This window comes from Triplophysa dalaica, chromosome 2 (genome assembly GCF_015846415.1).
Source record: "Triplophysa dalaica isolate WHDGS20190420 chromosome 2, ASM1584641v1, whole genome shotgun sequence".
Taxonomy (NCBI): domain Eukaryota; kingdom Metazoa; phylum Chordata; class Actinopteri; order Cypriniformes; family Nemacheilidae; genus Triplophysa; species Triplophysa dalaica.
In genome coordinates this window covers 26031334-26059229 of record NC_079543.1, presented here as the reverse complement: position 1 = coordinate 26059229, position 27896 = coordinate 26031334, and the positions used below count along the sequence as shown (strand labels likewise).

The window sequence follows — 27896 nt, the reverse complement described above, 5'->3', positions numbered from 1 at the left end:
GCATCGAGTCGAGCTCTCCAGTCCCTTTGTCTGTGCAGTGCACCTTTAACATAAGCGAATCCTTGACATTGACAGTCCCGTGGCCAAATTGTGAGATTGTTGGATGTTATTTGTTTGTATTTGTCCATTTGTTGAGGATCTCCACGCAGGCCAACACATTACATAATACCAATCATACCAGAGAAATTGATAAGAAATGGTTGAGTTCATATAATGAAATCATTGCAGACTTTGAGCAGACATCTTTTTTGAAACTGTTAAGACACATAAGCAGGGTCTTTTTCTAAAGAAAAAGGTCAGAGAAACTGGAAATGCAGGCACGTTCTTTATGCATTCAATGAGTCAATTTATGTATGAATGACTTTTATGAATGATTTACACATAAAATCATTCTCCTCATGTTTCTTGAATAAGGCCCATTACCCTGGTATCACACATGACTAGACAGGTTGTATAAAGTCACGGAAATTCGTCAGTTAAAAGGTGGAAAGCTGAAGGGTATGTTTTGTGGCTACTAAAATGTCACCTCAATTTTGATGACATGAAACATGCATATGCCAAATTGACGCGTTCCTTATTACATTCCTCGATTTCTTGAGTTAGATGCATCAGTGAACATCATTTGTATTACAGCTCCATCGCCATGGCAGCAACATGATCATGTTCTTCCCTGTTTCCGAATCCATCACTATCGTTCTGTCCCTCATGAATTATTTGACCTCTGCTGAAACAGCTCAAAGAGGCTTGAGGGGAAAAAAACTAAAAATGTATAGATAAAATTGTAAAATTAAGATGTTTGCATAATTAAAAATATGTTTTAATCTGGTTGCAGCCTGTGTCTTAGTATCTGAACTTGTATTGTCAATTTATTGTAGTCAAGTATCAGTCTAAATAACCAGTTTAAACTTAACATATACATTTTGCTTGCGCTATACAATTATTGACTGTGAAATATTCAAATAAATGGTCATCATTAATGCAGCTAATGTACCTCCTAATTATTAATGCTTTTTAAAAAACTGACGATCTACAAAAAATGTTTACGGTGAAATGTCTTGATTATTTAACAACTGTAAAATGTACAATCGTCACACTATTGGACTCCTCAGCTGCGTGACGTAGTTCTCCTCCTGAACACCAGGTGACGGTGTTGAGGCACAAATATGCAGAGCGCATCGTGCAGCGATCAGACAAGAAGAAGTTCAGAGTACGCAGCTGCGCTTGTATTGGTAAGTTCTGCTTTTCTAACATACATTTCTGCGTTAGTCTATCCATAAACTTTCGCTTTTGGTGTGATGCATTTGACGGTGTATTAATGACTCGTCTGTTTGCATTTCGTTGCGTGCATGGCTTAGTCAAAGAAGCGCGGTTCCATCTGCGCGTGCAAGCGCGGAGTGGGGCATATAACGTTACCAAGTTTTATTTCTCAAATTATTGATCGCAAACACACTAATGCAGTTACGGTATACACCACATAAATGGTCTCTGTGGGTCTCTGCTTGTAATGTGTTGGGTTATATTGGTGGGATGTAATCTGGCAGATGCGAACCGATTGAACATCATTAACTCCTACTGGAATAAGGCCCTAAAACACAACACAAAGGAATTTTGTCGTGTCATGGTCTAAATGTAAACAGCTGTTGGTTTATAATTGCATTTATAATGCAAACCGTTGGAATTTGCACACGAAAATGCCCTAATCTTGTAAATGTGAATAACTTTGGACTTTATACTCTTTATAGACAAAAATCCACGATGTCCCGTGATGCTCCAAAATGGCTTTTAAATGCACAGATTTCTTAAAATATCATTTATATATGTAACCCTGCAGCATTGAACAAGCCGATGAAATCATAAATGGTTACATTTAACTGCATGCATACTAGATGCCAAATAATGTTGCTCTAACTTGCTTATTTCAATCACACAATACTGGTTGAAAATGATTTATTTGAATGTGGGTCAATGACGTCACGTGATGCATTTTTTGTGTCCGGTGACACTTTATGACATTTCCTTTTAAAATCAAATTTGAAATATATTAATATACAGCCATGTAAAAATATTTGGCGTTGTTGGTAATATTTAAAAAACCAAATTGCTCTTTAAGGATGGTTAAACCACCATGACACTTAATGAATTTGACTTGACCCACACTCCCTAAATTAATTATAATATTCAGGGCAATGGTGTTCCATTTCCTTTATATATTTATAAATAGTTCTAATGTGAGTTTATGCCAAACTAGATGTTTAATTGAGAATTTCACCTTTTTTAAACACCATTAGCTTTTACGGTTACACCACATTGATATTTTTGCCATCATCCCCCAAATATTCTCTCAAAATGAATTAAAAGCAGAAATTTTAGTCTCGGTCTTGAACTGAATGTATGCTAGTAATTTGCCTTTGTTTTTAATTGTAGCCCTTGTAAGTTTAATTAAACCACATGGACAGAGAAGTATCGCGTCACGTCATTGTCGACACATGTTAAAATGTCCTTAAATGTTCCAAAAGAATGCACCCGTGTTGTCTAGGTAGAAATATGATATATTTTAAGTCAAAACATGCATCCTCCGCCATTGTTTTGTTTAATTTGTCTTGCATAATGTCTTCGTTTCAGATCAACTGTGAAAAAATGTCAGAACCGAGGGCTTATAAGAATCCCTATCCAGACTACACGGGGCCAGGATGTGCTCAAGACTTCTTTGACATGCAGGGAAATGTGAGTGATTCTATCCTAAAGCCACCTCCACTTACACCTTTGTAACTTTTCTGTATCATGTACCATGGGTCTGTATTCATCATTATGAAATCTTGTTCGCGTCTCTTTGTAGTTGACCCATAATTTCGCCAGCTGTATCAGCAGTAACATCAGAGAACTTTTGGCTATCATGGAGAACGGACTAAAGAATGCTGATCCCAGAGACTGTACTGGCTACACAGGATGGGCAGGTGAGTCCAAGCTCCATCACCACTGTAATTGAATTTAACCAGCTGTGGCAAAGCAACATTAACATCAGACACTCAATGCATTGGTTTAGATTAGATTTGCACCGTTAAAAAGATATTGATTATAATGTAAACAGATAAATACTTATGTTATGTGTGATAGTGTTTTTTATGTCTGGTTTTGGCTAGTTAAAGATCAAAATGCGCATTAAACATACTTCACTGTACATTTAAACCATAATTTTCAACTCTGCGCATCTCTACTTGCCTTTTGCTACGTCGCTATTGCTAAATGGTACCCTTTTCCCCCACCGCAGGCATTGCAGTGCTTTATCTGCATCTCCACAGTATCTTTGGAGAACCCATGTACCTTCAGAAGGCGCTGGAGCACGTCAGCCGCAGTCTGAGGAGTTTAACCCAGCGCTGGGTGACTTTCCTGTGCGGGGACGCAGGGCCGCTGGCTGTTGCAGCTGTGGTCTATCATCGTCTTCAGAAACCCCATGAGGCAGAGGAGTGTGTGAACAGGTCTGGTAACATTTGAACCTGTTCTTCTATCTTTGTACATTTCGGTCGATTGTGTGACGTTCATTTGTCTCCGTTTCTGTACTGTCTAGTTCAGGGTTCCTCAACTCTTACCCTGGAGGTCCGGAGCACTGCAGAGTTTAGCTCCAACCCTGATCAAACTCGCCTACCTTTGATTTTCTACTGATCCTGAACACCTTGATTAGCTTGCTCAGGTGTGTTTGATCAGGGCTGGAGCTAAACTCTGCAGTGCTCCGGACCTCCAGGGTAAGAGTTGAGGAACCCTGGTCTAGTTGGTCTAAAAATCTGAGATTAATATGCATTTGTGCTCTTCGGAGCTTGTTCATGGGGGTCAAATTATGAAGGATTTAAATTCATTCATCATTTGGATAAATCCGCGTTAAAGTAACCGATGACAATATTTAGTGTCTAGTGAATCCGATTTCTTATCTTTTGGAATATTGGATTGGTTTGGACAAACAACATTTCAATGGAAATGCTGCCGAATTATCCAAAAGTTTGGTGTTTGTTGATACTAAACTAAGATTCCAGCACGAGGGTGAAATGTGGAGGTTTTGTTGGACTAAGGGGCTCATTTCTTCTTTCTCAGTCCTCCCTCATTCCCGTGGGGTCTTATTGTGATCTATTTGCTCCAATGTTCTCAGACTCATGCAGTACCATCAGGCGGTGGTTCAGGGGAAAGGCAAACTTCCAGATGAGCTGCTGTACGGTCGGGTGGGCTACTTGTACTCCCTCATCTACATCAACCAGCAGTTTCATCAGGAGAAGATTCCCATCCAATACATACAACAGGTAAGTCACAAACATCTATGAATTCCCATCTTTGTGAAATCGAGTAGCGGCCGACATTATTTTGACCTTATTTATCTACAAATATATAACGGGGACAATGGAAATGAGAACTGCTTTGGTTTATTATTTGGCCTGTTAGTGATCCGTATGTGTGTGTTTATTGCAGATCTGTGAAGCTATATTGGTGTCCGGGCAGACCCTGTCTCAGAGGAACAGGCTTCAGGATCAAAGCCCTCTAATGTACGAGTGGTATCAGGAGGAGTATGTAGGAGCCGCTCATGGACTGTCAGGAATCTATTATTACCTAATGCAGGTAAACACGCTGACATAATGAACAGCATGTGTCTCTAGTGTACACAAGGCGTGTATGCCTTTGAGAGCTCCTAAATCATTCTAAAGTGTGATCAAAATATGTTGCATGGATGCTTTTCTTTAAAACACCTTCATCACGTCTTTCCTCTAGCCTGGTTTTGTTGTCGGGGAGGAGAGGGTTTTGTCTCTGGTCCGACCCAGCGTGAATTACGTGTGTCAGCTACGGTTTCCATCTGGCAATTACCCACCATGCGTCGGGGATTCCCGGGACCTTCTGGTGCACTGGTGTCACGGTACACCGGGTATGATCTACATGTTAATTCAAGCTTTTAAGGTAAAAAAACTTTTTGATGATGCTCTGCACGTTTTAGCATTCTTTGTGTTTTTGTTTGTTGTAAGAACTTTTTTGGTGGTGTTTGGTGCTCTAGGTTTTTGGTGTGAAGCAGTATTTGGAGGACGCTCTGCATTGCGGGGAGGTGATCTGGCAGAGAGGTCTTCTCAAGAAGGGTTATGGACTTTGCCACGGAGCTGCCGGGAACGCTTACGGCTTCCTGGCCTTATTTAACATCACTCAAGACCCCAAACACCTTTTCAGAGCCTGTATGGTAAGAGTCTTAGTTTAGGATTATAGTTCACATTATAGAAAGGGGTCTTGTAATGATCTTTTAAGTTAGAAGTTGATTTTACTATAGAAACATAAGCAAACTTTTTTCATTTAAAGCTCATTAGACTTTGGGTCTAATTCCCAGAAATTACATATGGATCCCTTGCTTTAATGTTCTGAAATAAAAACAAATTGGGATAAAAGCGTAAATTAGTTAAATATAATTTTTTGCTTGCATTTGGCAGAGTTCTTCCAATAGTTTAAATCGTATACAAAATAATGAGTTTTATTGAAATCTGAATAATATATCAAAATTAGCCACATCTGGGATTAAATTTATCATTTGGTCTTGGTTATTGACATGGTTTGGTATCATCAAATGTTGTTAAAAACAAAGATTTCAATATTATATATATTCCTTACATTTCGATTAGTTTTAGGAAATCCGTCTACTATTTCTCAAAGCTAAAAAAAATGAAAATTTATTCAAATTTTGCACAAAGGTTGGCATGTTATAAATCATGTTGCTGTCAGGAGGTATACTTTCCTGTTGTGTGCACAGAGGCATGATGGGATTTGATGTCTTTTTTTCTATACAGTTTGCAGACTGGTGCATGAATTATGGAAAACATGGATGCCGGACTCCAGATACACCATACTCTCTGTTTGAAGGTTAGTACTCGATCTATAATAATAATTTTATATTATTAGTATTTATATATAACTTTTTTATATTGTGACATTCAAATTCTGTTGTAGCATTTTCAGTGTAGTCACAATTTTCTTCGTTTTTGGTCAAATGTATATATATATTTCTTATGTTTTTATATGATCAAGCAGGTATATGATCTTAAGGTCTCACACTGAGATGCTTTTTAAGTATTAACGAAGTTCAACACTATCTAGTCTGTGCTCTTATCGGCTGCTTTTTCTTTACAGTTTGGTTCAAGTCATACATTTTTAAAACCTTAACATACATCTTCTTTAGAAAAAGAAATCTAATGCACAGCTATAGTTTTCTCAACATAACTAATTTTAAACGTTCAGACCTATCCCATATTGATACGGCAAATAGGTTTAGTTACCCTAAACTTTTGAACGATTGTGCACTTTCCGATTTTTACTTGGTTTACCTGATTTATTAAATAGTTTGTCTTGTTTTCTCTTGAAGGCATGGCGGGCACGATTTACTTCCTGGCCGACTTGCTGCAACCAACCAGAGCAAAGTTTCCTGCGTTTGAGGTGTAAAGGTGAATATGCCTCGCCTTTAAAACATCCACCAATCCAAATATCAAATATCGAACATCTTGCCAACTTCAAAATGCATCATTCCAGTGTTTTTCAGACGGCAGAGATTTTCCGCTTTAGCTTCGTAGAAATGCAAGAACACGTCGTCTGATGGAAGAATAGTACCGTCACACTCTGCATGTGTGTCTGCATGCCTGGGGTCTGTTCGTATTCACTGAGAGTCTTATGAGAGCTGTTGTGTATGTGATATGTTTTTTGAACAATGTAAGGTGGATGGGAATCGAGGTGATGTTGAGGAGGCCGTCTGCTTTAAATCTGCTTAATAGATTGCAATTATTTTGTTATTGGTGTGTATGTACATGTTGGTATTACTAGTTTTGTTACTAATACAGGATTCATTGATTTGAAATACTTTATGTATATATATTTGAAAATGATTTACTGTTGTGTAATATTTAAGCAGAAGTACTTACACAGTCCTCTGTTTTAAGGTAAGCTCACAAAAAAGCATAGCTTTGACATTGTTAGTGCGTAATATTAAGTATGATTAAGTCAAATGGTTGTCATTCATATATATGCATTTGGATTTTTTTTGTTCTTTTTTTTATATTTCTGCTGGTATATCCGAGGATAAGCTGCAACATTAGTTATTATTTTCTGATTTTGTCCCCTTGTTATACATTATTTGTACACTTTCATGTGCACCACAATTAAAAATCCGATAAAAATATGTTTGGTTGGCATGAGAAATAAGTGCATTCACTATTTTAATATCAAGCTTTAAAATAAATAAACATTAACAGGTTTTGAAAATGTGATTTGTATTAACAAATTTGAACCTCACAGTTTCCTCCACCAGATGGCGATATAGAGTTCTGCAGTCAGTAATTCTTTCTCTAGACACTAATATTTTAATAGTTTTCTGAATCAGGTTTTTTCTGGGGCAGATATATCCAGAAAATGATCAAGCTGACATAGACTTTTTTGTGAACTTATTTCCTTAAATTATTCAAAAAAGTTTAGATGATGAAACCCATGAGATGCTTTGGAATACTAAAAAAACGGTATGACTTTAAAACAGTGTTGTTTTAGACTAAAATTGCCTTCACACGCAGATTCTGTCTTTTAGAGCATATTACATAAAAATAATAAACATTTTGATTGGCTAAAATATATAAGTGATGGTCCATTTACTCTCACTTGAAACCTTCTGCCAAATCCTAATAAGGCTCACATTTTCTCAAGGGCCGCTGGACAATGCTTGGCCCACAGGAAGGCTTTTTTTTAAACGTTGTACACCCTGTGTTCCATCCAGCTGATCCGGGGCCAGTCTAGTTTGGTGCAACAGTAATGGCAGACCTCTGTCAAGCTGACCCCACATCAGAAGCGAGCAGAGTAACCTGAGCCGCTGGGCGTCTTTACGATCTGGAGTTCTCTTAGACGTGTCGACGACCCTTGAGGTGCTACCAGTCCTCAATGAGGTACAGCGGAGAAACTCAACACCCAACCCACCCCCAAAAAGAACGACTAAATATAGTCTCATCTGTCCAGGGGTGTGGCTTCAGTTGCATGGCTTCTACAGTTCAGAAGAGTGAATGTCTCGAGGCAAGAATGGAATTTCTTCCCAGTGGACTTCTTTTTGTTCTTACTTTGTACTTACAAGCTTACAAACAATACATGAAAGGGCATCTTGGATCAATCCAAAATTCAGTAAATGTAAAAGGGCATCTTTAAAATCCTGACACTTATATACCGTCATGTCATCCAAATCTGAGTCTTCTGCTGAACTCGAAAGAACATATTTTGAGAAATATCTCTGTAGTTTGGTGTTCATACAATGGAAGCCAATGAGGGCCAGTGTTGTTTGATTACCATCACTCTTCAAAATATCTTCTCTTGTGATCTGCAGTATAATCTGTAAAAAGTCATACAGGTTCGGATTCATTTTGGGTGAACTGTCCCTTTAAATTGTTATTGCACTATCAACTATTGTGCATTTTAATTTTGCTTTATTTTGCCAAGATGCTGAACAAATCATAAAACAGACATTAGTTCATCACATTACTTTTCTTTGTGTGCATACAAAACGCTGTGTAGTCTATGATGGCAAAATCTGTCTTCCGAAAACACAGCCCCCCCTCATACCACAGGGGAAAATAGGCTACAGATTGAGATGAAAGGCACGGATTAATGAAAATGTTAAGGAGCTTGTCATAATGAGGAATATAGTGCACTGTGGTGCTACAAGTACACCCCAGCTAAATAAGCAATAACAAATAATAACAAATGGGAAAGATATGCAACAACCCTCTCATGACTTATCTTGAAATTGCCCAGCCATAAGTATTAGAAGATACAATATATCACAAATACACAATGGAAAACATCAGATCAGATTTATGTATTTAACTCTAGAGACACTATTGGGACAATTTTGGACACAAAAGTGCATTTACAAAACTAATATTTTGTTGTTGCGATTGTTGTTGTTTTGCCCATCAAAACTCAGATCATGTCTGAGTAATTTCTTTGGAATTTCTTTTTCCCAACTGATCCCAAGATCATCACACAGGTGTGAGGTGTCCTGCCGGAGTAACCACAGGTGTGTAATTTATCAGATTGACTATGAACATGTTCCACTAATATTTAAAACCAGAATGTGTTAAAATGGTATCTATTATTTTCATCACAATGACCAGACTCCCACAAAGTAACGCTGTAGCCATAGTATACTAGATGCCATACAATAATCATTTTCGGTTCTCCAAAGAAAGGATTATAAATTTCAACTTTTTAGACTTTGTCAAATCTTCACCTATAAATGTGTATTAAGTTTTTTGCATGTTAACATTTATTAATATGGCACAAAAGAGCCTTTATTTTATTTATTTAGTTTATTTTATGGTAAGAGATATGTCATATTTTTAATCAAAGTGTTGCTACTCCTTTAAAATTGTCGAAGCTTTGATAGGAGGAATATTAAGCTATTTATTCAGACACAGCCGAGTTAAAACGGTGTTCATTTAATGTTAGCAGATACTTGTAATGATTAAATGCTACAATTAGTAACATGAATGTTTTAATTTAACTAAATGCTTTAATGCTACTAAATACAGACGTTATTTTCGCATTTGTGGTGGGAAATATTCCACTTCCGATGTGTCTTCAACGCAGCATAAGTCTTGGGAAAACACTTTACTGATTGAAATGCGTAAAATACTTTTAGGCTACTGCGCAGGTCCACTGTTTTGCATATTGACGGTAGATGGGCCAATTCGTGCATACTGTATTTGAATTGTAGTAACACTACCACGGATAGTTCTGTCAAACACCACTCATTTTAAAAAATAAACTTTATTTCGCATAACATCAAATGATGTAAAGAAGCTCTGCAACAATCGTCAAGCCAGATATTTAAGAAAGCAAATGCCCTCAAATTTCAAGTTCACTGCACGCTTCGTGTCGAACATTTGTTCAGGAAACATTCTTTGAGAAGTTTTCGTCCGGCTTGCTATATAACCATAAGTGGCCGAGAGCACCATTTGCATGTTAAAAATATCGCCGCTGTAACCAAAAACTTCCTTGAGATGTTGTGTTGCCATTTAAACGCGCAATTCACGCGCACACGTGTTAACAGGTAGCCTACGAATTACGTGCGGGTGTTTTCATCCCTGCTATATGCAAAACACGGGTAAAAAAAATAGGACGGTAAAATTAAAATGCTGACCAAAGCCAAGCAGTCTTACAAGCAGCCTGGAGCATAATCTAAAAATACCGCCGCACCATGCGCAGTGGAGAGAACCGCAACCTTCCCTCCAGCTTGACCTAAGAAAGTTAAAAAAGTCACTAGATCCGCCCCGTGACATCATTTGCATAGCATAAATAAGAAGGACATGGTCCATGGTCCAGGACCACTCTCCTGGGATTCCGGCTTCTTGACTTCTGCCCCTCGCACCTCCATCACAAACCTGCATCATGGTGTGTACATGGATTACTCTCGTTATTTTATCTTCTGTACCTCCTGTGATGTTCTTCTGGCTGAAAAACTTGCAACAAGCCCACTAAAATAAACTAGGATACCATTTGTGAAGTTGGGGCGACACATGTTTGAAAAGACATCATCCGTGTTTGTACAAAGTGGTGATGGGTGCACTTGGAAGGAATATTTTGATGGCTACCTAAAAAGAGCATGTTTGCTAATGTATTGTGGTATAATATAGGAATGATGTGTATTGATTTGTCATTATGAGATGTTAGCGTGTTTGCCAATGGGATTGATGCAATTGTTGTCTTTCTGGCAGGCTGAATTCACTGCTGACCAGATTGAGGGTGAGTGTTCAATACTTTCTAAAAAGGCTTTGTAAATAATGGTTGTATTGTGATACTGAAATGATTCATCTTATTGCATTGTTTCAGATAAAATAACACCAGTGGTATTAATTTCCGATGCCCAAAATTTACCATTACACATTTAAAAAAATGTCAGTCCTCTCCAAATCAACATATTTTCAATCTGTTTTTTTTGGCCCCGTTAAAATATTACAAATGGCTGACACAAGTGACAAATTTATGAAGTCTTAATTAAAGAAAGTGGATGTTAAAAATCACTAGAAATTTTTTAGTTGATCTCTACAATTAGCCCTAGTTCTATTCATTTATTAGTTATATATGATTATGTTTATAATTCTTCATAAAAATTATAATACATTCTACTAGAAAGAGAGAGAGAGAGATTCTTAATCCTTACAACTGTGCTTTCAAACCATAAATTATTTGTCAGATAGGCCAACTGTGTATTTAGTTAACCATATTTAGCATAAACGTATGTAAATGAACTATAAGTGTGAATAATTTGTAAGATTTTTAGTGATATTAGATTTCATGACAAAGGCCACGCTTAATTCATAATCAATTCATACAGATGAAAAGAACTTCATCTGTACCAAACCAGTTACGGTATGTGTAAAAAGCATGCGGTTGGTGATGGGTGTAGGTTACGCTGCTGTCAGCATTCTTGCTTCGACTTGGGTCAGCCGGAGACTGTCATGGCCATGTATGGCAAGGGCTTCTTTCTCTGAGGGTATCAGTTGTCACATCATACATTAAATGCCACCCTCATACAGCAACAGCTGCTGTAGGGCTGGAGTTGTAGGATGCTATTTATCTGTCAGAGGATCAATTTCAACTCGGGGTAAATAAGTGCAGTTGGAGGGGGCATTGTTGGGACAATTGGCAAAACAAAGTAAATATAAAAAATTAAGTGGTTACTCAAATATATTTTTACACATTTTAAGCAGCAATATTTTGTGTGTGCCAACAAATATTAAAACAGAGGTTCTAAGTTCTTAAATAATTCTGATTAAGTCATATTTTATATATATATTATTAAAATAATGGAACAATGAGAAATGTTTTTTATTAGATTGTTATCATGTTTCCTCAAATCAGAGACATTTTCACTCACCTTAAGGTCCATAAAAAATCTACTTGTTTACACATAAACAAAATATATTTTTTATCCTTGACTTACAGACTTCAAAGAGGCTTTTGGTCTCTTTGACAGAGTTGGAGACTCCAAGGTGGCTTACAACCAGGTTGCCGACATCATGCGTGCCCTGGGTCAAAACCCCACCAACAAAGACGTCAAGAAGATCCTGGGAGACCCAACTGCTGACGGCAAGAGCTTTACTTTATTTCATGCTTTCATTTGAAATATAAAGGTTAAAATAAATCATAAATAGTTGATTTGGCTAAATGTAAATTACTGACACACAGATATGGCCAACAAAAGAATCGACTTTGAAACTTTCATGCCAATGATGAAGACTGTTGACGCCAACCAGAAGGGTACCCATGATGACTACGTTGAGGGTCTGCGCGTCTTCGACAAAGAGGGCAACGGCACAATCATGGGCGCTGAGCTGCGCATTGTGCTGGCCACACTGGGTAAGTGAGGATTATGGAAAATGAAGTTGACAAAGTGGATGCTAAGAAAATAAGAACATAACTCCACATACAACAAAAAATTGTGGTGTGATGAAGTTGCATCTTGGGATACTTTGTAAACAGTATTAAATATTTTCTACCAAAATATAAAAATATTTTGCTTTCCTCCCTAAATTAATTCAAGCATGTAAAACTAATTTCAACAGTTGAACCACAGGTTTTTTAAAGTCAATAAAAATATCTAGTGTGTCCAGTTATTTCACAATTCACACTTGCAAATGTTGCGTTTGATGGCATCAATAAGTGACTAAACAACTTAATGACTGACTGACAAACACTAACAATAAACAATATCGTTTTTAAGCATTTATTAATCGAATGCTGATTGATTCCGATATAATTGTTCATGTTAGTAATTGTGCATTAACTAATGTAAACAGTTACAACTTTTAATTTTAAAAGTATATGCTGAAATTTACATGAGATTGATCAATTCTGTAAAAGTTATTTTTATTGTTGACTGATGCTAATGTGTTAACTAATGTTAATAGAACAACCTTTTTGTAAAAAGTTATGGATGCGTGTCTGAAAAATGACCAAAATATTTATATTTCATGGCATCAACAGGTGAGAAGATGAATGAGCCTGAGATTGATGCTCTCATGCAGGGACAGGAGGATGAGAACGGCAATATCCACTACGAGCGTATGTATTCGAAAAACAATTTGTCTTTTTTTGTCTTCAATTTGGCTTATTGAACCCTTTTTCAAAGCATATTACATAATGGTGCACGTAGGTACAGTCTTTTGTTCACGTTTGGGCACCGTGCCATTAATCTGGTTGATATAATAATCTCACCTATCATTACAATCTTTATTTTTAGAAACCACCTCAGGCCTTGTATGGCGAGTCAGTCCGGTTGATCTTTCCTTATGCACCTCCTCTGCTTCTCCCCTTACAGCTTTCGTGAATCACATCATGTCTGTGTAAGAGGCCATCTGTTGTGGGAGTGGTGAGGAAAGCTAAATTACATCTGCAGACCCCATGGTGTCGGGACATCCATTTTGTTATGAAGACCAATCAATAAAAAGGACTTTGGGTTGTCACTTCTGAACCATTCAGTTTTTCCGTGTCCTCGTTTTATTTTCTTGCCCTCCCTTTTTTTGGAAGTTAAATCCTCATGCAGTCGATCCTCAGCCTTCTTTGGTCCACCCGGGGCGACTGTCCACAGTGGGATGGAGACCGGGGAAGAAGGAAATGGCCACTCATGAAGTGAGGGTTTGTTTCTTCTTTCGCCACCCATCCAGGGTCACAATAACACCACCAGCTATGTGTTAAAGGCACATGATGTTGCTGTGGTCAGTTCGCCGTTATCCCCCATCCCCATTTTCACACAGTCATTTCACAATAAACTTTTTTTCAAAAGTACAAGAGTAAACAGAGTTTTTCCTTTTGGCTTGGTCGAGTTCTGCTTCCAAATCGGTACACAAAAATAAACATGTCCAAAGCTGCTGATGGGCATGTGACTATAAAAGGGTGTTGCTTAGTTCAGGTTTGAGGTAAATTTTAGACATGCTGGTTGGCTGAAATTTAATAGGTTTTGTAGGTTAATGTAAAGCAACATTTCAGTACTGTGTTGTATTTAGGTACCGGTTAATATGAAGAAAATATGTCTCGCAATAAAAGATTTGGACTTGTTTGACCAATAGATTATTAGATTGAGAATACGTTTTCACATGAAGTCCATCCACTCCTAGAGAAAGTATTATTAATAGGAATAGTTGAGAAAGAATGTGCCTGATACCCACATATAAAAAAACAAACACATTTTCTACCCATTATCTGTGAGCCCAAAATGTTTGACAATTAATTCACTTTTAAAAAAATACATGATTGTAATGAAACACGTGCGTAACCCAAGTGTCCTTGCAATAGCACAGGAAGGTGAACGTGGGCCTTATAATGTCAGGCAGAACAACGTCATTGTTGGTCTTCAAGCAAACTTTCTATCAACCAATTAGATTGCATGTATAGGTTTAGGGTACATGTTTAAGGTCTGGGTTGGGGATTGTGTACCATATCAACATTTTATGCCCCTCTGGTCTGAGGAATAAGTTACATCTTGGGTTTTGCTCATGTGTAGGGTTTATGCTGGGACATGTTTCCTTATATGTTCTTTCAGGACCAAAGATTTTTAAAAAGTCTTGTGACTAGCAAGACCAAATCTTAGTTTATAATCTATACGCTAGATGTCAGTGTTGCACTACTCCCATCCAATGAAAGAAGAACAGCCGTTTTAGGCACTTTGGCTGCAACGAGTGCGCCGCCATATTGGGAAGGGACCCCTTTCTATTACCACATACAAGTAAACGGGAAGTGAATTAATACATAATAAAATATACAGATTTAAATCCATTTGAGAGTTTTTTGTACCATGTCTCAAGGCAGAGAAAAGTTTTGTTTAAATAAGTACATGAGGATGAAACGTTTTTTGTGCTCAGTGTAGATTTTAATCCATTTGAAATTGTTCGAGACTCTAATCTCATTGTGTTCTGAATCCAGATTAACCGCAACGTCCATGTTCATTTGCATGTGTTTTTAATGGCACTCTTGCCCTTCCCAAAATGGCGGCGCAACTGACGTCCGATTCAACGACCAATGAGGAGCCGATAGTCAGAGGTATTTTGTCCTGCCCGGATATCCGTACGTCTTCAATGCAGACGCGATGGCGTACGTGAAGTGTCGCAGCGAAGGCCCTTCTAAAGGAGGTGAAATTCTCAATTCTGTTTTTAATTGACAGCTTTTGCGGTTTTAAGAATAGTTGTAAAGTGCATTTATTCGTTGTGTTGCAGGCATGAGTGAATGCTAAATCGTAGAGCTGTAATTTTACTATTGTAGAGCTTCAGGCTATATAGGTTTAGCCAGCTAGCTACATTAGCTCTGTGTCGAGATGAATTTTGAACAGACGTTTAATATTCAACGCGGATATTTCATGTCGATTAATACGGTTAAGTGAATACTATTGTTAGGTATTCTACAAATATAGCATATTCTTTACCTTGTTTTCGTACTTAAAAAACATAGTTTTTACTTACTTCCCCCAAACATGAAAATTCTGTCATCATTTATTCACCTTCGTTGTTCCAAATCTGTATAAATGTCTTTCTTCTGATGTACACTAAGATATTTGTATGAATGCTTACAACCAGACGGATTGTGCCCCCCATTGACTATTTTATAGTAGGAAGAAAATACTTATTTTTTCTGTTGAGCTCAAAAGACGTTTTGAAGAATGTGAGACAGCAAACAGTTCTGGGGCACTTTTGACTACCATTGAATTTTCTCCTCCCATGGTAGTCAATGGGGGGAAAAATCAAGTCTGGTTATAAGCATTCTTCCAAATATTTTCCTCTGTGTTCTTCAGAACAAAGACATTTATAGAGTAAATGATGACAGAATTTTCTTTTTTGGTTGAAGTATTAATTTAAAGTCTAGTGTTTTATTGTTAGCACCACTAAACCCATAAATGTATACACTAAAACAAAAATAGCTCAAAAAAGTGCCAGGTATTTTTGGACACCACTCATTGTTTGTATTGCCATGTGAATATATATGGTAACATAAAGTAATAATAGAATTGCCACTAACATGCCATTTCTTTAACATGGTAGTCTCTGACCTACTTTGGACATTTATTTAGGTGTATGGGAATAATTCAGCATTCTATTGTATTATTGTAACATGGTTGCACTATGGTATTGACTTGTATCTGTAATGCATATCCCAAATCAGGTCTTTAAGTAATAGTTCACCCACAATAGAAAATTCTGTCATCATTTGTGTGTGACGTACTTTCCTCTACACTGGTAACTAACTAACATTGGCCCCCATTGACTTACATTGACATTTCTCAAGCCTGAGGGTTAATAAATGATGACAGATCTTTTTTATGCATTGTATTTGTGAACAAAGTTACAATTATATTAGTTAGTAAACTTAGATGATTATAGGCTAGACAGTCAGACCAATGAATTTGGGCGTTTAAGTGGAGAAACACGCATACTGTTATTTGCAAACCAGTTTGAATTTAGATTGTAGGCTCAACATCAGCTCTCTGAGCAGGTCCTCCTGGAATCCCTCATCTTTCAGGTAACTGTAGCTCACCTTTGGTCTCCAAGGCAACAGTCGCTCACCTTGGTAAGTTGTCTCGCCTCCAGCAGGACCAGAAGAGAAGGGAAGCAGTGTGAAAACTAAGACTGTCTCTTCCAGCACGGCAGCAGGGGACAATTTGAGAAAGCGCTCTGCTTGTGATGTCGAGCCAGAAGATGAGGCTAAAAGCAAGCCAGCTTCTTCTAAAATGTTTAAAGCCGGGTTCAGTATGAAAGCCCAGGCTGCCAAGAAGCCCATCCCCATCTCTATCAAGCTTGGAGCGAGTGTATGTATGCTGTATTTTTCTTGTTAGATCATTTATTTGAGTAGTAATTGTACTGCTAGTCTGAGAGTTGTTGACATGGAGAATTTCAAATGCTTAAAAGCGTTTTTTGTTGTTTTCTCTCTTATCTTAGAAACCTAAAGAACCCACTCCACCCGTACCTGCCAAGAAGCCAGGACTCGCATCTGTATTCAATGAAGATGATGATGTATGTGCAACCTTTATGAATATGATATTGATGTAGTCTGTTTGTGAAGATATCTAATAATAGATTCGGTGCATGAATTTTGTACAAAACAATTTTGTTTTTGCCATGTTGATAAAACATAACGTAATAAAGGTTAGGAATACTTAAAATATTTTTTATTTTAGAGTGAACCTGAGGAAATGCCACCAGAGGCAAAGATGAGGATGAAAAATATTGGAAGGTTGGATTCTGCCTATTGTATTTCCTGTTCCTTTATAATTATTTTGATGTATTTGCAGCAATGCTCATTGTAAAAATGTGTTGTTATACATTTGTGTTTATAGCTGCTGGTATTTAAAATACTTCATAGGGAAAAGTGTGCTACAACATTAAATAAAAAAAGCATCTGTTCTTGTTTTTCAGGGAGACGCCCACATCAGCTGGACCCAATTCCTTCAACAAAGGAAAACAGGGATTCTCAGATCACCAGAAACTTTGGGAGAGGAAGCTTAAATCTCAGTCAGATCAGTAGAGAGACTGATTATAGTAGTTTCCCGTTTGGCACAGAGATATTTGTCCTTTTGTCTTTTTGTTTGATGAACACTGTACAAATGTATATATGTAATGAATGTTTATGCCGTTGATTGTAGCCACAGTTTTTATACACTGTGGTTGAAATTCCTTTTGTACAGTGGAATACAGAAGAGGGAAAAATGAGCATAATCTATATTCACTGTTCCATCTAATTTTGATGAAATTCCACCTAATATGCAACACTGAACCTTGTTGTCATCTGGCTATAGTTTAGTTTGTTTTTGAAGAAGAAATGTAGTGGTGCGTTTATGAAAAAGAGAAATGCAAGTCATTAATAAATGAGTGGTGGTAGCACTTTGAATCTTTTTTTTTTAAGGTTTAGATTTGTCAAACAATCTTTGGCATTACCAGAAGAGCACCTTTTGCAGCACACCTTAACCATTATTGCGAGATTGGTCAACAGGTTGGAACATATCCAACGTATTTCACAAAGATCTGAAAACTCGAGCCAACCAATAATCTCACTACAATAATGAAGATTTGGAAAATGTTTATTGCATAGTGTAGCCTCTGTACATCATGATTGTATCAATCAAATAAATAGGAAATTCTGGAACATGTAAGCAATATTGCTCTGTAAGTGTTTAGCAAACTAAATAAAACCGTCAACAAGGATTTAGGAACTGTGAGCAGTATTAGCTACACATGCTGCTCATGGGGTTTCTTCAACACTGTTGTATTGAAGTAGTGCAGTATATGACTGTATGATAACAACATTCTAAAAAGTATTCAGGAGGTTGCGTGCTTTCAATAGACGCTTCTGGCGGTTAAGTAACTGCTCACGCTTCTTATCGATGTCGTGGTCTTCTTTAAGCAGGTCATCTACAGCATCCTTCTCCTGCAGCAACTGCAACATGTTTCTCTGCAGCTCCGCTGCAGCCTCTTGGAGAAGCTGGTAACGGATCACCATTGGGATCTGGTCGGCTAGACGCTTGCTTGCAATCTGGCATGACACAAAACTTCATAACTATTCAGTTTAATCTGAACTACAGACTTAAACCATAGAGCTCACTTACCGAGTAGTAGGACTCGATGTGGAGCTTCATCTCGTGCAAAGTGGCATCTTCCTGTTCATTTACTTCATTCTCATAATCATCTTCCTCTTGCATCACCTGTTTGTTCTTTGTCTGTTGGAGGCTTTGACTGTATGTGCCATCTTGACTGTAAACAATGAGCTCCATCTTGAACTGAGTTCTCAACATGGACTCGGCCAGCGATTCTTTCTCCTGCTTGATTGCTTCAATCTTAGTCTTGAAATGAAAACGACAGATGTGTAATCAACAAATTAGAGACCAAGGCTAGGTGCATGCAATTTGGCTGTGTTAGGAACATTTTGACAATCATTAAAGATAATCTTTGGCATTAACACATCAAAACCTACCTTTGCTATTTTGAGAAGATTAGGGAATCCGGCGAAGCTGTATTGGGCAAGTAGGATAAACCTCTTTCTAACCACATCTATGTAAATACAAACATAATCTTGGTCAAGTTAATCTTGTAACTTTTCACCTCCAAGCTTACTTATCTAGTAAATCTGTTTTATTCGGCATCTGGAAAGCTTGCACAGACCTGAGGTGGCCTTGAGTGTTTTCAATGCAGGTTCCTCTAATGTTTTGATCTGTTCTCTGACCAGCTTCTCAAAGGTCTTGTAACTGATGAAACCTGGAAGTTCCCTTCCTCTATACTTTGCTTCGAAGGTATCAACTTCGCTCTCGATCTTCATGTTTACTTCAAAATGAATTTTGAATGTTAGCATGGAAATACATTCAATGTATATTAAACTAAATTTTCTGAGATTTTTTTGGTTGAATGTTAAGCACTGGAGAGTTTCAAGCAGGAAGTATTTTTAGGATGAACAGTATTATTTTGAACACACTGCTTATAAAAGATGGTTAAAAATAAAGTGTTAAAGTGTACCACTGTTTGGAAAATTAAAATTCTGTCATGAATTACGCTAAAGTAGTGGACCTAGGACCTCAGTTAAGGCTCCAACCACTGGAGTCACGTGGACTATTACAACGATTTCTTTACTAACTTTCTGTGCTTTAAAATGTCAGTTGTGTTGCACTCTATGGGGGGGGGGAGTCAGATAGCTAACAGATCTCATCAAAAAAATCTAACATTGTGTTCCGAAGCTGAATCAAGTTCTTAGCGTTATCAAACAACTTGAAAGTGAGTAATTTGTGACAGAATTTTCACTTTCTATTGAAGTATCCTTTAATACTAAATCTAGTTTTTCTTAAATAAACAGAAAAGCTATGGTGATGTTTTTTTATTCCAATATTTACATTGTTTATATAACCGGAACGCTCCGCACCGCTCTAAGCAGGCATCGGACCAGGTTGGTCCTGCATGGGAGTCGGGCGCTCTAGCGAGGAGGCTAAAGACCGCAGTCTCTAGTGTCCGTTGCTAGACCGTCCTTGAGGCAGGGGAGTGAGGTTCACATACTGCACAGCACTTCACAAGCTTGCCTCCGTTACATTTACTCACATTCAGTTCCTGAACGTTCCAAGAGGTCTTTCCATTCTGCAAATTCCTCCCGAAGCTCTTGGAAAATCATGAGGTCTGAATTACAATTAATCTCTTCCCCGGTAGTCAGGTTAAGAGCGTCCTGAATGAAAGCTGTCACTTTCTGAATTCAGTGATGAGATGGAAAAAATGTCAATAATGTTTAAACAATTTTGTTAAATACAGACATTGATAAACTGTGCCTTTACTAATTTCTCAGAGAGGGTGGAATGAGAAAGGTGTTTTATTTGCGTGTGCTTTGGTTAAATCAACAGTCCCTGATCTTGGATCTGGACCTTAAGGTTTAGCTTCCTACAGAGCACAGGTCCATCCAAAACAAACCACAAGCATCTTAGATTAGTTTTCAAGTTTACTTGAAAATCATAGGTAGGTGTTTTAGTATGTGGTTGAAACCAAACTCTTCAGGAAGGCAAGATCGCGGAACACAAGACTGAAAGTTATGAATTCATGATAATACTCACATCAATCAGAAAGCTAAAACGCTCCGAAGGTTCTGATGGTGGTCCGTTGCCGTACGCCTCCAGTTCCTTCTGTGTCTCAGCTAGCTTTGCCTCGATTTGTTCTTCCAACCGCGGCATGGATTTCTACATAAAAAAAAAACACAAGAGAATGAGCCATGGTTATTACAAGACATAAAATCCAATTTGTTAGATGTGATTTCACCTGAATGTGATTAACTAACTCATTTGTTAGTTTCTCAGCCAACTTGGGAATAGTTGCAAAGCCTTCATTATACAGTGTGCTGTAAAAAAAAAAAACATTATTGGACCTAAAGATTGACAGAAAAGAACAAACTCGACAGTTATGCTATACAGACAAGAATAGAGCTGTAGCTCACAACTTTACAGGAGATCCGATTACAAATGTTTTTACCCACTTGAAATGAGGATGGTCTTTAAAGAAGAACTTCTCTGTCTCTGTGGCCTCATTGAGAGTGACATGATCCATAATCTCTTTCTGTCCCCTGCACCTGACGATCATGTAGCCTTTAGTAAGATGAATGACCTCATTGTGCACAATGTCCACCACTGTTTGCTCAGTGCCTTTATCCACCAGGTCTGGCTTTGTTAGGATGCCTGTTGGTTGACATGCAAGACAATCAGAATATACATGACAAGATCTGAGGCCTCGTTTATAAAAATGTTGCGTAGAAACCGGCCTAAATTATAAATGTGAACGTTGCATGGTTTTGCACATATTAAAAATGAGGCATCTCATTTTGCAAATCTAGAAAATCCGATGAGTACTGCGCACCTAAAGTCCTCTCGCCTTCAGGGTCCTCGTCCTGTGCCATCTGTAATGCCTCCGTGGTCGCAATGTCGACGTTACACGGCACCACAACTAGATTGATTGTCTCTTGCTTTGTAACAAACTTCTTTATCAAACTCTTGATCTGTAAGAAATGCATGACAAGTAATGCTGTGCTTTGTGCAGTAAGCGATGTAGCATTTCCCTAAGGTTTTGAGACAATAAGATGACTATTGGATAACTGAGAAAAATAACCGGTGGAATAAGCGACATGGAGGGCACATTGAGTTAGATGGCATTCAAATATAGAACATAGATGAAGAAAGCAAAATAAAATCTACCTGTTCTCCAATATTCTCTGGTTGACCCTTGACTGCCACTCGTGCGATACCGGGCAGGTCAATGAGTGTGAGGTCAGGAACATTGGGAGAGGTGATCTGAAGACTGATGAGATCCTCACTGATCCCATACCCCGTTCCTGCTATCTCTTCCTGGGCTACAACCAAGCACAAAAATATGTGAATGAACTGCAGCATTTGCGACATCTTATGATTTTAGGAAAACCGGGGACACTTTCACCTTTACGAATCTCATTCTCTACATCTGCTGGGTCATCGATGTCTCCTTCATAGTCTTGGTAACTGATTTTTGCATGCCATTCTTCATTTTTGGATCTGATCATCTTCAGCTCAAGAGGACATCTTGTGACAATGCCTGAACCAAACATGAAAGACAACAAAGTTTTGAACAAAGTCTGAACAAATTCAGAGAATGGGAAACCGTACTTGGTCACACTTCACAAGAGACTCAATGGATGACACAACACCTGTTTAATTTTAAACAAAGTATGGATTATTTAGGGAAAAAATGACTAAGCAAACCTATAATATATTTTATGCCATAAAAATGTGTTTGGATATTGAAAATAGAAGAAGGCTATGGTATTATCACCTTTTGTCTATTCCCTTTGTCTATACCTAATTGTATTAGGTATAGTGTACACACTGAGCAGCAGCGCTTGTTTTGGGCCAATTCTATTTTTGTTTGATACATAATTTAAAAACATATAAAACTATATATTTTATTTGGATTAATTTGTCTATCTTTTATCAGATTTACCAATCTGTACTATTTTTATTTGTGCTGGTCAATTAATAGTAAAATAAAAAACCTATTGGCTGCTGAACAGTGTTGCCAATTTAGCAATTTTGTTTCTAGATTTAGCAACTTTTCAGACTGCCTTGGCAACTTTATATTCAAAAAGCACCTAGCAACAAATGTAGCTATTTTTGAAAAGTGACACAAATAATAAAACCAGCCATTTTTTCTCAAAATTACATAAAATATTGATCTTCTCACACATTCGTTACTTTTTTGGTTGGCTGCAAAAGTCGTTAGACAAATGAGTTCTGGAGGAAGACCCCCAGTACGTAACTGCACATTTAGTAGGTTTCCCTCATCTGACACATCCAATTCAGATCTTTTAGGCTCTGCTGAACTGATGAGTTGGATCAAGTGTGTCAGATGAGGGAAACATGCTGTGCAGTACTTGGAACTTTAAGTATACCGTATGTTTAAAGATAGGCTATGTTAATGTATAATAATGTTAATGGGATTGTCCACCATCTAATGCATACGGCTAAAAACACTGCATTCTATTGACACCGATTTCATCAACAATTCTCTATATTTAAACAGAGTTTAAACACAATTCACCTAAAAAAAAAGTATGACTAAGAACAAGTAAGCCATGTGGTATAAATGCCGGTTTTCTGCGATAGCAACTATACTTCACTTTACATTCCGGAAGAATTCTGAATAATGTTTAAATACTGTTTTGATTTTTATATTGTCATGTAATATAAACCACCTCACGTATAAGTTGATAACATACTTTTGATGGTCTTGTAAACATTGGTATGCAACTACCATGATTTTCAAATAATGTGTATTTTCTCAGTTTTGCAATGTTACGTAATGACGTCATCAGTAGCTATTTTTCCTGAAAATGAGTTGGCAACAGTGAGAAGAAAAAAAAATGAGTTGGCAACAGTGCTTCTGAAACTTTGAGTGGCTTCACTCCTAACAGATGATCTCACGCTAAACGTTTGATACACTTGGGAGCCCTGTATACTAGTAAGTACTAGCAGTGTTGGGGAGTAGCAAATTACAAGTAGCGACGCTTCTAACTTAACTACATTTTTCTGTAGCTTTTCCGGTAGTTAAATACTTTTATAAGCAAGTAGCGGTGTAGCGTGCCCAAACGCTACTCGCTACATTACATTGTGACAACCTTGTAAGCAATAAGCAGTGCAGCGCATTGAGCACATGCTTTGGTCGTGCAACTGTATTCAACAACTTTGGAAACATGTTGGTTTGTTTATTTCAAATACTATTTTGAATGTTTTTTTATGAACCCAAAAACTGTTATTTTGGGATTTCTTGAAGGTGACCAAAATGTTTGTTTTATAATCAACCTAATTCTTTCTCTATGTAAATTTTATATACACAAAGTACATTTTCTAATAGCAAACCTATTTTTATAGTCTTTCTACAAGAGATAAAACTGTTTTTAAAAACAATTATGTTTTCTTCCAATATGAAAGCACGAAGAACTTGTAAAATTTGCTCTGGTTATAAGCTTTTCAACCTATTTAATTTGTAATTTTTGTATTATTTGTGTAACTCCTTCTCCTGTTTTTGTTCTATTTTATTATCATTTTTTGTCTGTTTCAAGCTATGGTAATGTTTTATTTCCTCTCTTTTCATTAATCGAAGTGTTTCTTAATGTTAAGTTTCTGTTGTAACACTGTTTTGTTATAACAAAATGTCCAATAAAGCATTTAAAAAAAAAAAAGCATTAAGCACATGCATCGTCATCTTACTTCTGACGATCACAATCAAAAATGTTGCATTACTGCCATCTATGGTTTTGTAACGCATGGCATGGCGACCGCGGCAGATCCAGAATCGGAATATGTACAATGTTTCTATAGCCTTTCAGATTATACATAGATTATACACAATCTATTTAGCTGCATAAACCGTTTTATTTGCATGACAAAGGTCTAAAATCCATTAAAAAAATTAATAATTAAAAGTTATAGACAGAGACATTGTTTCACAATATACAGCAATAATCATGCAAACATTCTTTGAAAAAAATGCCTAAATTACGACAAAACAATATATTCTAAATGTAAGAGAATAAATATGTTGACCAGAGACACGGATCCTTGACATTTACATAAAGCTTTAGAAGCGGCGTTCTTCGAAGTTACCGTAAACCACTTACTATCCGCGCGTCCAAATCTAAACGGCGGCTGGCTTGTCTCCCAGTGATTCATTTCCCATGGCCTTATTTGTCCAAGTCGTGTCTCTTTGTGTAAGTTTCAGAGGCCACTATTGGCGATGTAGGAAATTGCAACCTACAGCTCCGCCATCCCCCCTCCCCCACTGTCAGTGATTTATTCACTTATTTTGCATAGCATTTTTTGGCACGGTAACTTGGTTGGTAATTTATAGCCTGTTGAACCGGTTTGCTAATGCTAAAACGTGTAATCCAACCGCGAAAGTATTAGGAGATGTTTTTTTCTCATCATCACATAGTCAATCAGAGGATTTAACACAGGTAGTAAGAGGGAGAGGTAGAGGGCGGAGAGATAGGGGTGTTGGAGATGCAGGCAGGGCGAGGAGAGGCAGATGAGTTTACGTTACCCGGGAGGACCGCACAAGAGAGGATGTGGAAGCAGTATTATAATATAATTTACACCCGATGCAAATTATGACTGTACACATGATTTCTAACTTGATTTGCACACGGCCATGCAACAAGGACTTTACAATGAAAAACGCTTTTTCTCTTGATGATCAGCTCATCTATTAGCTAAAGCTATCAAACAAGCGGTTCACTTATATTTCGGAAATAAGACAAATTTACCGGTCCAGCAGAAAGCTGGCAACTTCGGCGTCGCTTAGCAAACCCGTTTTCTGCTTCCGTGCCCTCCATTTGGGAAAAGCCACGCCTATGTTTATTCGGTTTTCTGCCGTTTTTTGTCTCGACTTCGCCTTACTGCATCGTATTTGCTCGTTTTTGATGACACAGATTGACGCTCTGTCGGCTCTTTTGCAGAGTATGTGTGGTCCACCATTAGCGCAAATTTCACTTCTTACTGAACAAAGAACCGTTTCTATTTCTAATAAAAACAGTTTTGTAAATTGTGTTATTGTTCTTCCTGTTATTCTGCTAATCCTTCTATGAAGTGGTTTTGCTGCCTCCAAAACACAGCCGAAGAAGAAGAACATAGTCCCGTGCATCCTCGTTTTACGAAACGCGCTCAGCTTGTCCGTGTAGTGCTACTATAGAAACATGGCTGTGCAATTTGATAAATTACATGTAAGGGTGTGCCCGCGGTGTATATACATAAAATGGCTCATTGTAAGGTACTATAAACATTTCGGTCCATTTTGTAAGGTATTTGTTCACCACTCACAACATAGTTTTGTATTATATATTACATTTTGGTAAATAAATCCTTCAAAATGCTACACACTGTACCTTTAAAGATGCGAACAGTAATGAATAAACGTTTTTATGTTTTATGTTCAAAACCAAAAACCCTACATTTAAAAAAAATAAAACAACACTAAAATCATTACTGTAGTGTATCATTACTGTGTAAATATTTTTCATTAACAATAATTCCGTTATTCTTAGTGTACAACGACACTCTAAAATCAAAGTAGTTTCAATATAGCTTGCTACTTTTTATAGTAACTTGTAGTGTAGCTGACTACTTTTTCAAATGGGTAGCTAAACTGTAACTTATCTACTTTTATTGATGAGTTGCTTGCAGTTTATCTAACTAAAGGTTCAAAGTTTTACATTTACGAAAAGCAATTCACGTGCGTTAATCAAAACTATTTTCTCACAAAGTACGTTTCGCAAACATACAACTGCGCACAAAACTTTCGTAAGGTTAAAATGTGCACGTTTGTCTTGTTATGCGAATTTGCAAATCGTCACTCACGTGTGAATCGCCTTTGACGTGTGTGTGTGTGTTTTTTGAGACTCTCCTGGCAACGCAACCCCTCCCAAGTGGGTTGTCGTACTCTTTAGCCAATCAGATTCAAGCTTAACATTCAACCAATCACAACCCGCTGAGGGCCCAGGACTCAAGGAAAACGGCTCTGTGCATCTATGGTGCAGTTTGGCTCAAATAACGCATCACCCTCACCGCACGTTAATCACACCACAATCAAGCATGGCAGACGAAGAGCGGGATGCACGTGAAATAAAGTGACTTTATTAAGTGAAATAAAGTCTAAAATAATGGTGTAATTCATGTATGTGCACCGTTGTTGTGCAAGGAACAAGCTTGAACACCTTTATTAAAACTTGGAAAAGTACAATCGCTGTTTTTGCCAATTTGCTTGAGTCCTGCGACCTCCGCGGGTTGTGATTGGTTGAATGGTAAGCTTGAATCTGATTGGCTAAAGAGTACGACAACCCACATGGGAGGGGTTGCGTTGCCAGGAGAGTCTCAAAAAACACACACACACGTCCAAGGCGATTCACACGTGAGTGACGATTTGCAAATTCGCATAACAAGACAAACGTGCACATTTTAACCTTACGAAAGTTGTGTGCGCAGTTGTATATTTGCGAAACGTACTTTGTGAGAAAATAGTTTTGTTTTACGCACGTGAATTGCTTTTGCGTAAATGTAAATATATACTATGTGCACGTAAATTAGATATTATGCATGCGAAACTGTTTACGCATGTGTGTATCTTGTTTTACGCGTGAATAATTAATGAGACTAAAATCGCCCATACAAAGTAGCTTCCCCAACACTAAGTACTAGTTAACTTTTTAAGTGTTGTCAACTTCTAGTACATAACTAACTGACAATTACGTGTATTCCTTACATCACTTGCATTTTTCTGAAAGCATACCTATTTTTTTGTTAAATATAGCCTAGACATGATTACTAACCGCAAACTTCTTGTAGGCATCGAGCGACATTTTTATTTTAAAATGTGAGGCTATGTTAACGTTACTCACCACTGCCTCTGGGTAAAGCTACCCCTGATAATGCCTCCAGAACAGAGCTTTTGCCCGAGCTTTGGTCTCCTATGACGGCGATGGCAGGCAGCGCCAGGTCCTTCTCGACTCCCAATGATCTTAAATTGTCGATTATATCGATGCAAGGGCGAATTTTTTCCTCATAATGCTGACTGAGTGTGTAACTTTTCTCCATCTTACACAACAACGCAATATCCAAATAACCACAATGTAAAGTTACAAATGAATCAGTCAATGAATTCGCGAACCTAATGTATGATGGGTGATGCTGTTAAACGCAATGCACGAGCCGTTAAGTTTCACTTTCCGTACGACGGTAAGTTTCGTTTCTTCCACTTAAGCTTAATATGTGTTATTTCAAAAACAAAATATGTCATCATTTTCGTTTCTATTATGCAAGGACGTGATTTCACATCAAAACC

The 27896-nt window shown here is 37.6% G+C and overlaps 4 protein-coding genes across 10 annotated transcripts; 3 read left to right on the top strand and 1 right to left on the bottom strand.

The window, feature by feature from the left end:
• Positions 1 to 1156: 1156 nt before the first annotated feature.
• lancl1 (LanC antibiotic synthetase component C-like 1 (bacterial)) lies at positions 1157 to 7255 on the top strand. 2 transcript variants are annotated; one of them, XM_056740031.1, is made up of 11 exons: positions 1157 to 1229; positions 2623 to 2724; positions 2837 to 2954; positions 3269 to 3476; positions 4139 to 4286; positions 4453 to 4599; positions 4750 to 4932; positions 5027 to 5203; positions 5802 to 5874; positions 6374 to 6452; positions 6538 to 7255. In XM_056740031.1, the coding sequence occupies exons 1-10, from the start codon at positions 1164 to 1166 to the stop codon at positions 6448 to 6450; spliced, it is 1299 nt and encodes a 432-aa protein (XP_056596009.1). In that variant the 5' UTR covers positions 1157 to 1163; the 3' UTR covers positions 6451 to 6452; positions 6538 to 7255. The 2 variants fall into 2 exon arrangements, with proteins under 2 accessions (XP_056596009.1, XP_056596016.1); XM_056740038.1 differs by having other exon boundaries at positions 6374 to 7255.
• Positions 7256 to 10311: 3056 nt separating this feature from the next.
• Positions 10312 to 13520, top strand: mylz3 (myosin, light polypeptide 3, skeletal muscle). The gene is made up of 6 exons (XM_056773020.1): positions 10312 to 10428; positions 10752 to 10779; positions 11983 to 12126; positions 12226 to 12396; positions 13024 to 13101; positions 13358 to 13520. Exons 1-6 carry the CDS (start codon positions 10426 to 10428, stop codon positions 13384 to 13386), a joined length of 453 nt encoding a protein of 150 aa, XP_056628998.1. The 5' UTR covers positions 10312 to 10425; the 3' UTR covers positions 13387 to 13520.
• Positions 13521 to 15106: 1586 nt separating this feature from the next.
• Positions 15107 to 17903, top strand: pcnp (PEST proteolytic signal containing nuclear protein). 5 transcript variants are annotated; one of them, XM_056729650.1, is made up of 6 exons: positions 15107 to 15164; positions 16519 to 16593; positions 16666 to 16831; positions 16962 to 17036; positions 17201 to 17256; positions 17439 to 17903. In XM_056729650.1, exons 3-6 carry the CDS (start codon positions 16754 to 16756, stop codon positions 17545 to 17547), a joined length of 318 nt encoding a protein of 105 aa, XP_056585628.1. In that variant the 5' UTR covers positions 15107 to 15164; positions 16519 to 16593; positions 16666 to 16753; the 3' UTR covers positions 17548 to 17903. The 5 variants fall into 5 exon arrangements, with proteins under 5 accessions (XP_056585628.1, XP_056585595.1, XP_056585604.1 ...); XM_056729617.1 differs by lacking the exon at positions 16519 to 16593 and having other exon boundaries at positions 15110 to 15164; positions 16614 to 16831; XM_056729626.1 differs by lacking the exon at positions 16519 to 16593 and having other exon boundaries at positions 15112 to 15164; positions 16617 to 16831.
• A 179-nt stretch (positions 17904 to 18082) lies between these two features.
• On the bottom strand, positions 18083 to 27787 carry LOC130406984 (interferon-induced GTP-binding protein MxB-like). 2 transcript variants are annotated; one of them, XM_056729595.1, is made up of 12 exons: positions 27454 to 27787; positions 21966 to 22100; positions 21728 to 21882; positions 21393 to 21531; positions 21016 to 21214; positions 20802 to 20880; positions 20600 to 20722; positions 20100 to 20241; positions 19179 to 19337; positions 18991 to 19067; positions 18626 to 18859; positions 18083 to 18552 (listed from the first exon to the last, which is right to left on the bottom strand). In XM_056729595.1, exons 1-12 carry the CDS (start codon positions 27647 to 27649, stop codon positions 18328 to 18330), a joined length of 1863 nt encoding a protein of 620 aa, XP_056585573.1. In that variant the 5' UTR covers positions 27650 to 27787; the 3' UTR covers positions 18083 to 18327. The 2 variants fall into 2 exon arrangements, with proteins under 2 accessions (XP_056585573.1, XP_056585582.1); XM_056729604.1 differs by lacking the exon at positions 27454 to 27787 and adding an exon at positions 26417 to 26448.
• Between the last annotated feature and the right edge of the window lie 109 nt (positions 27788 to 27896).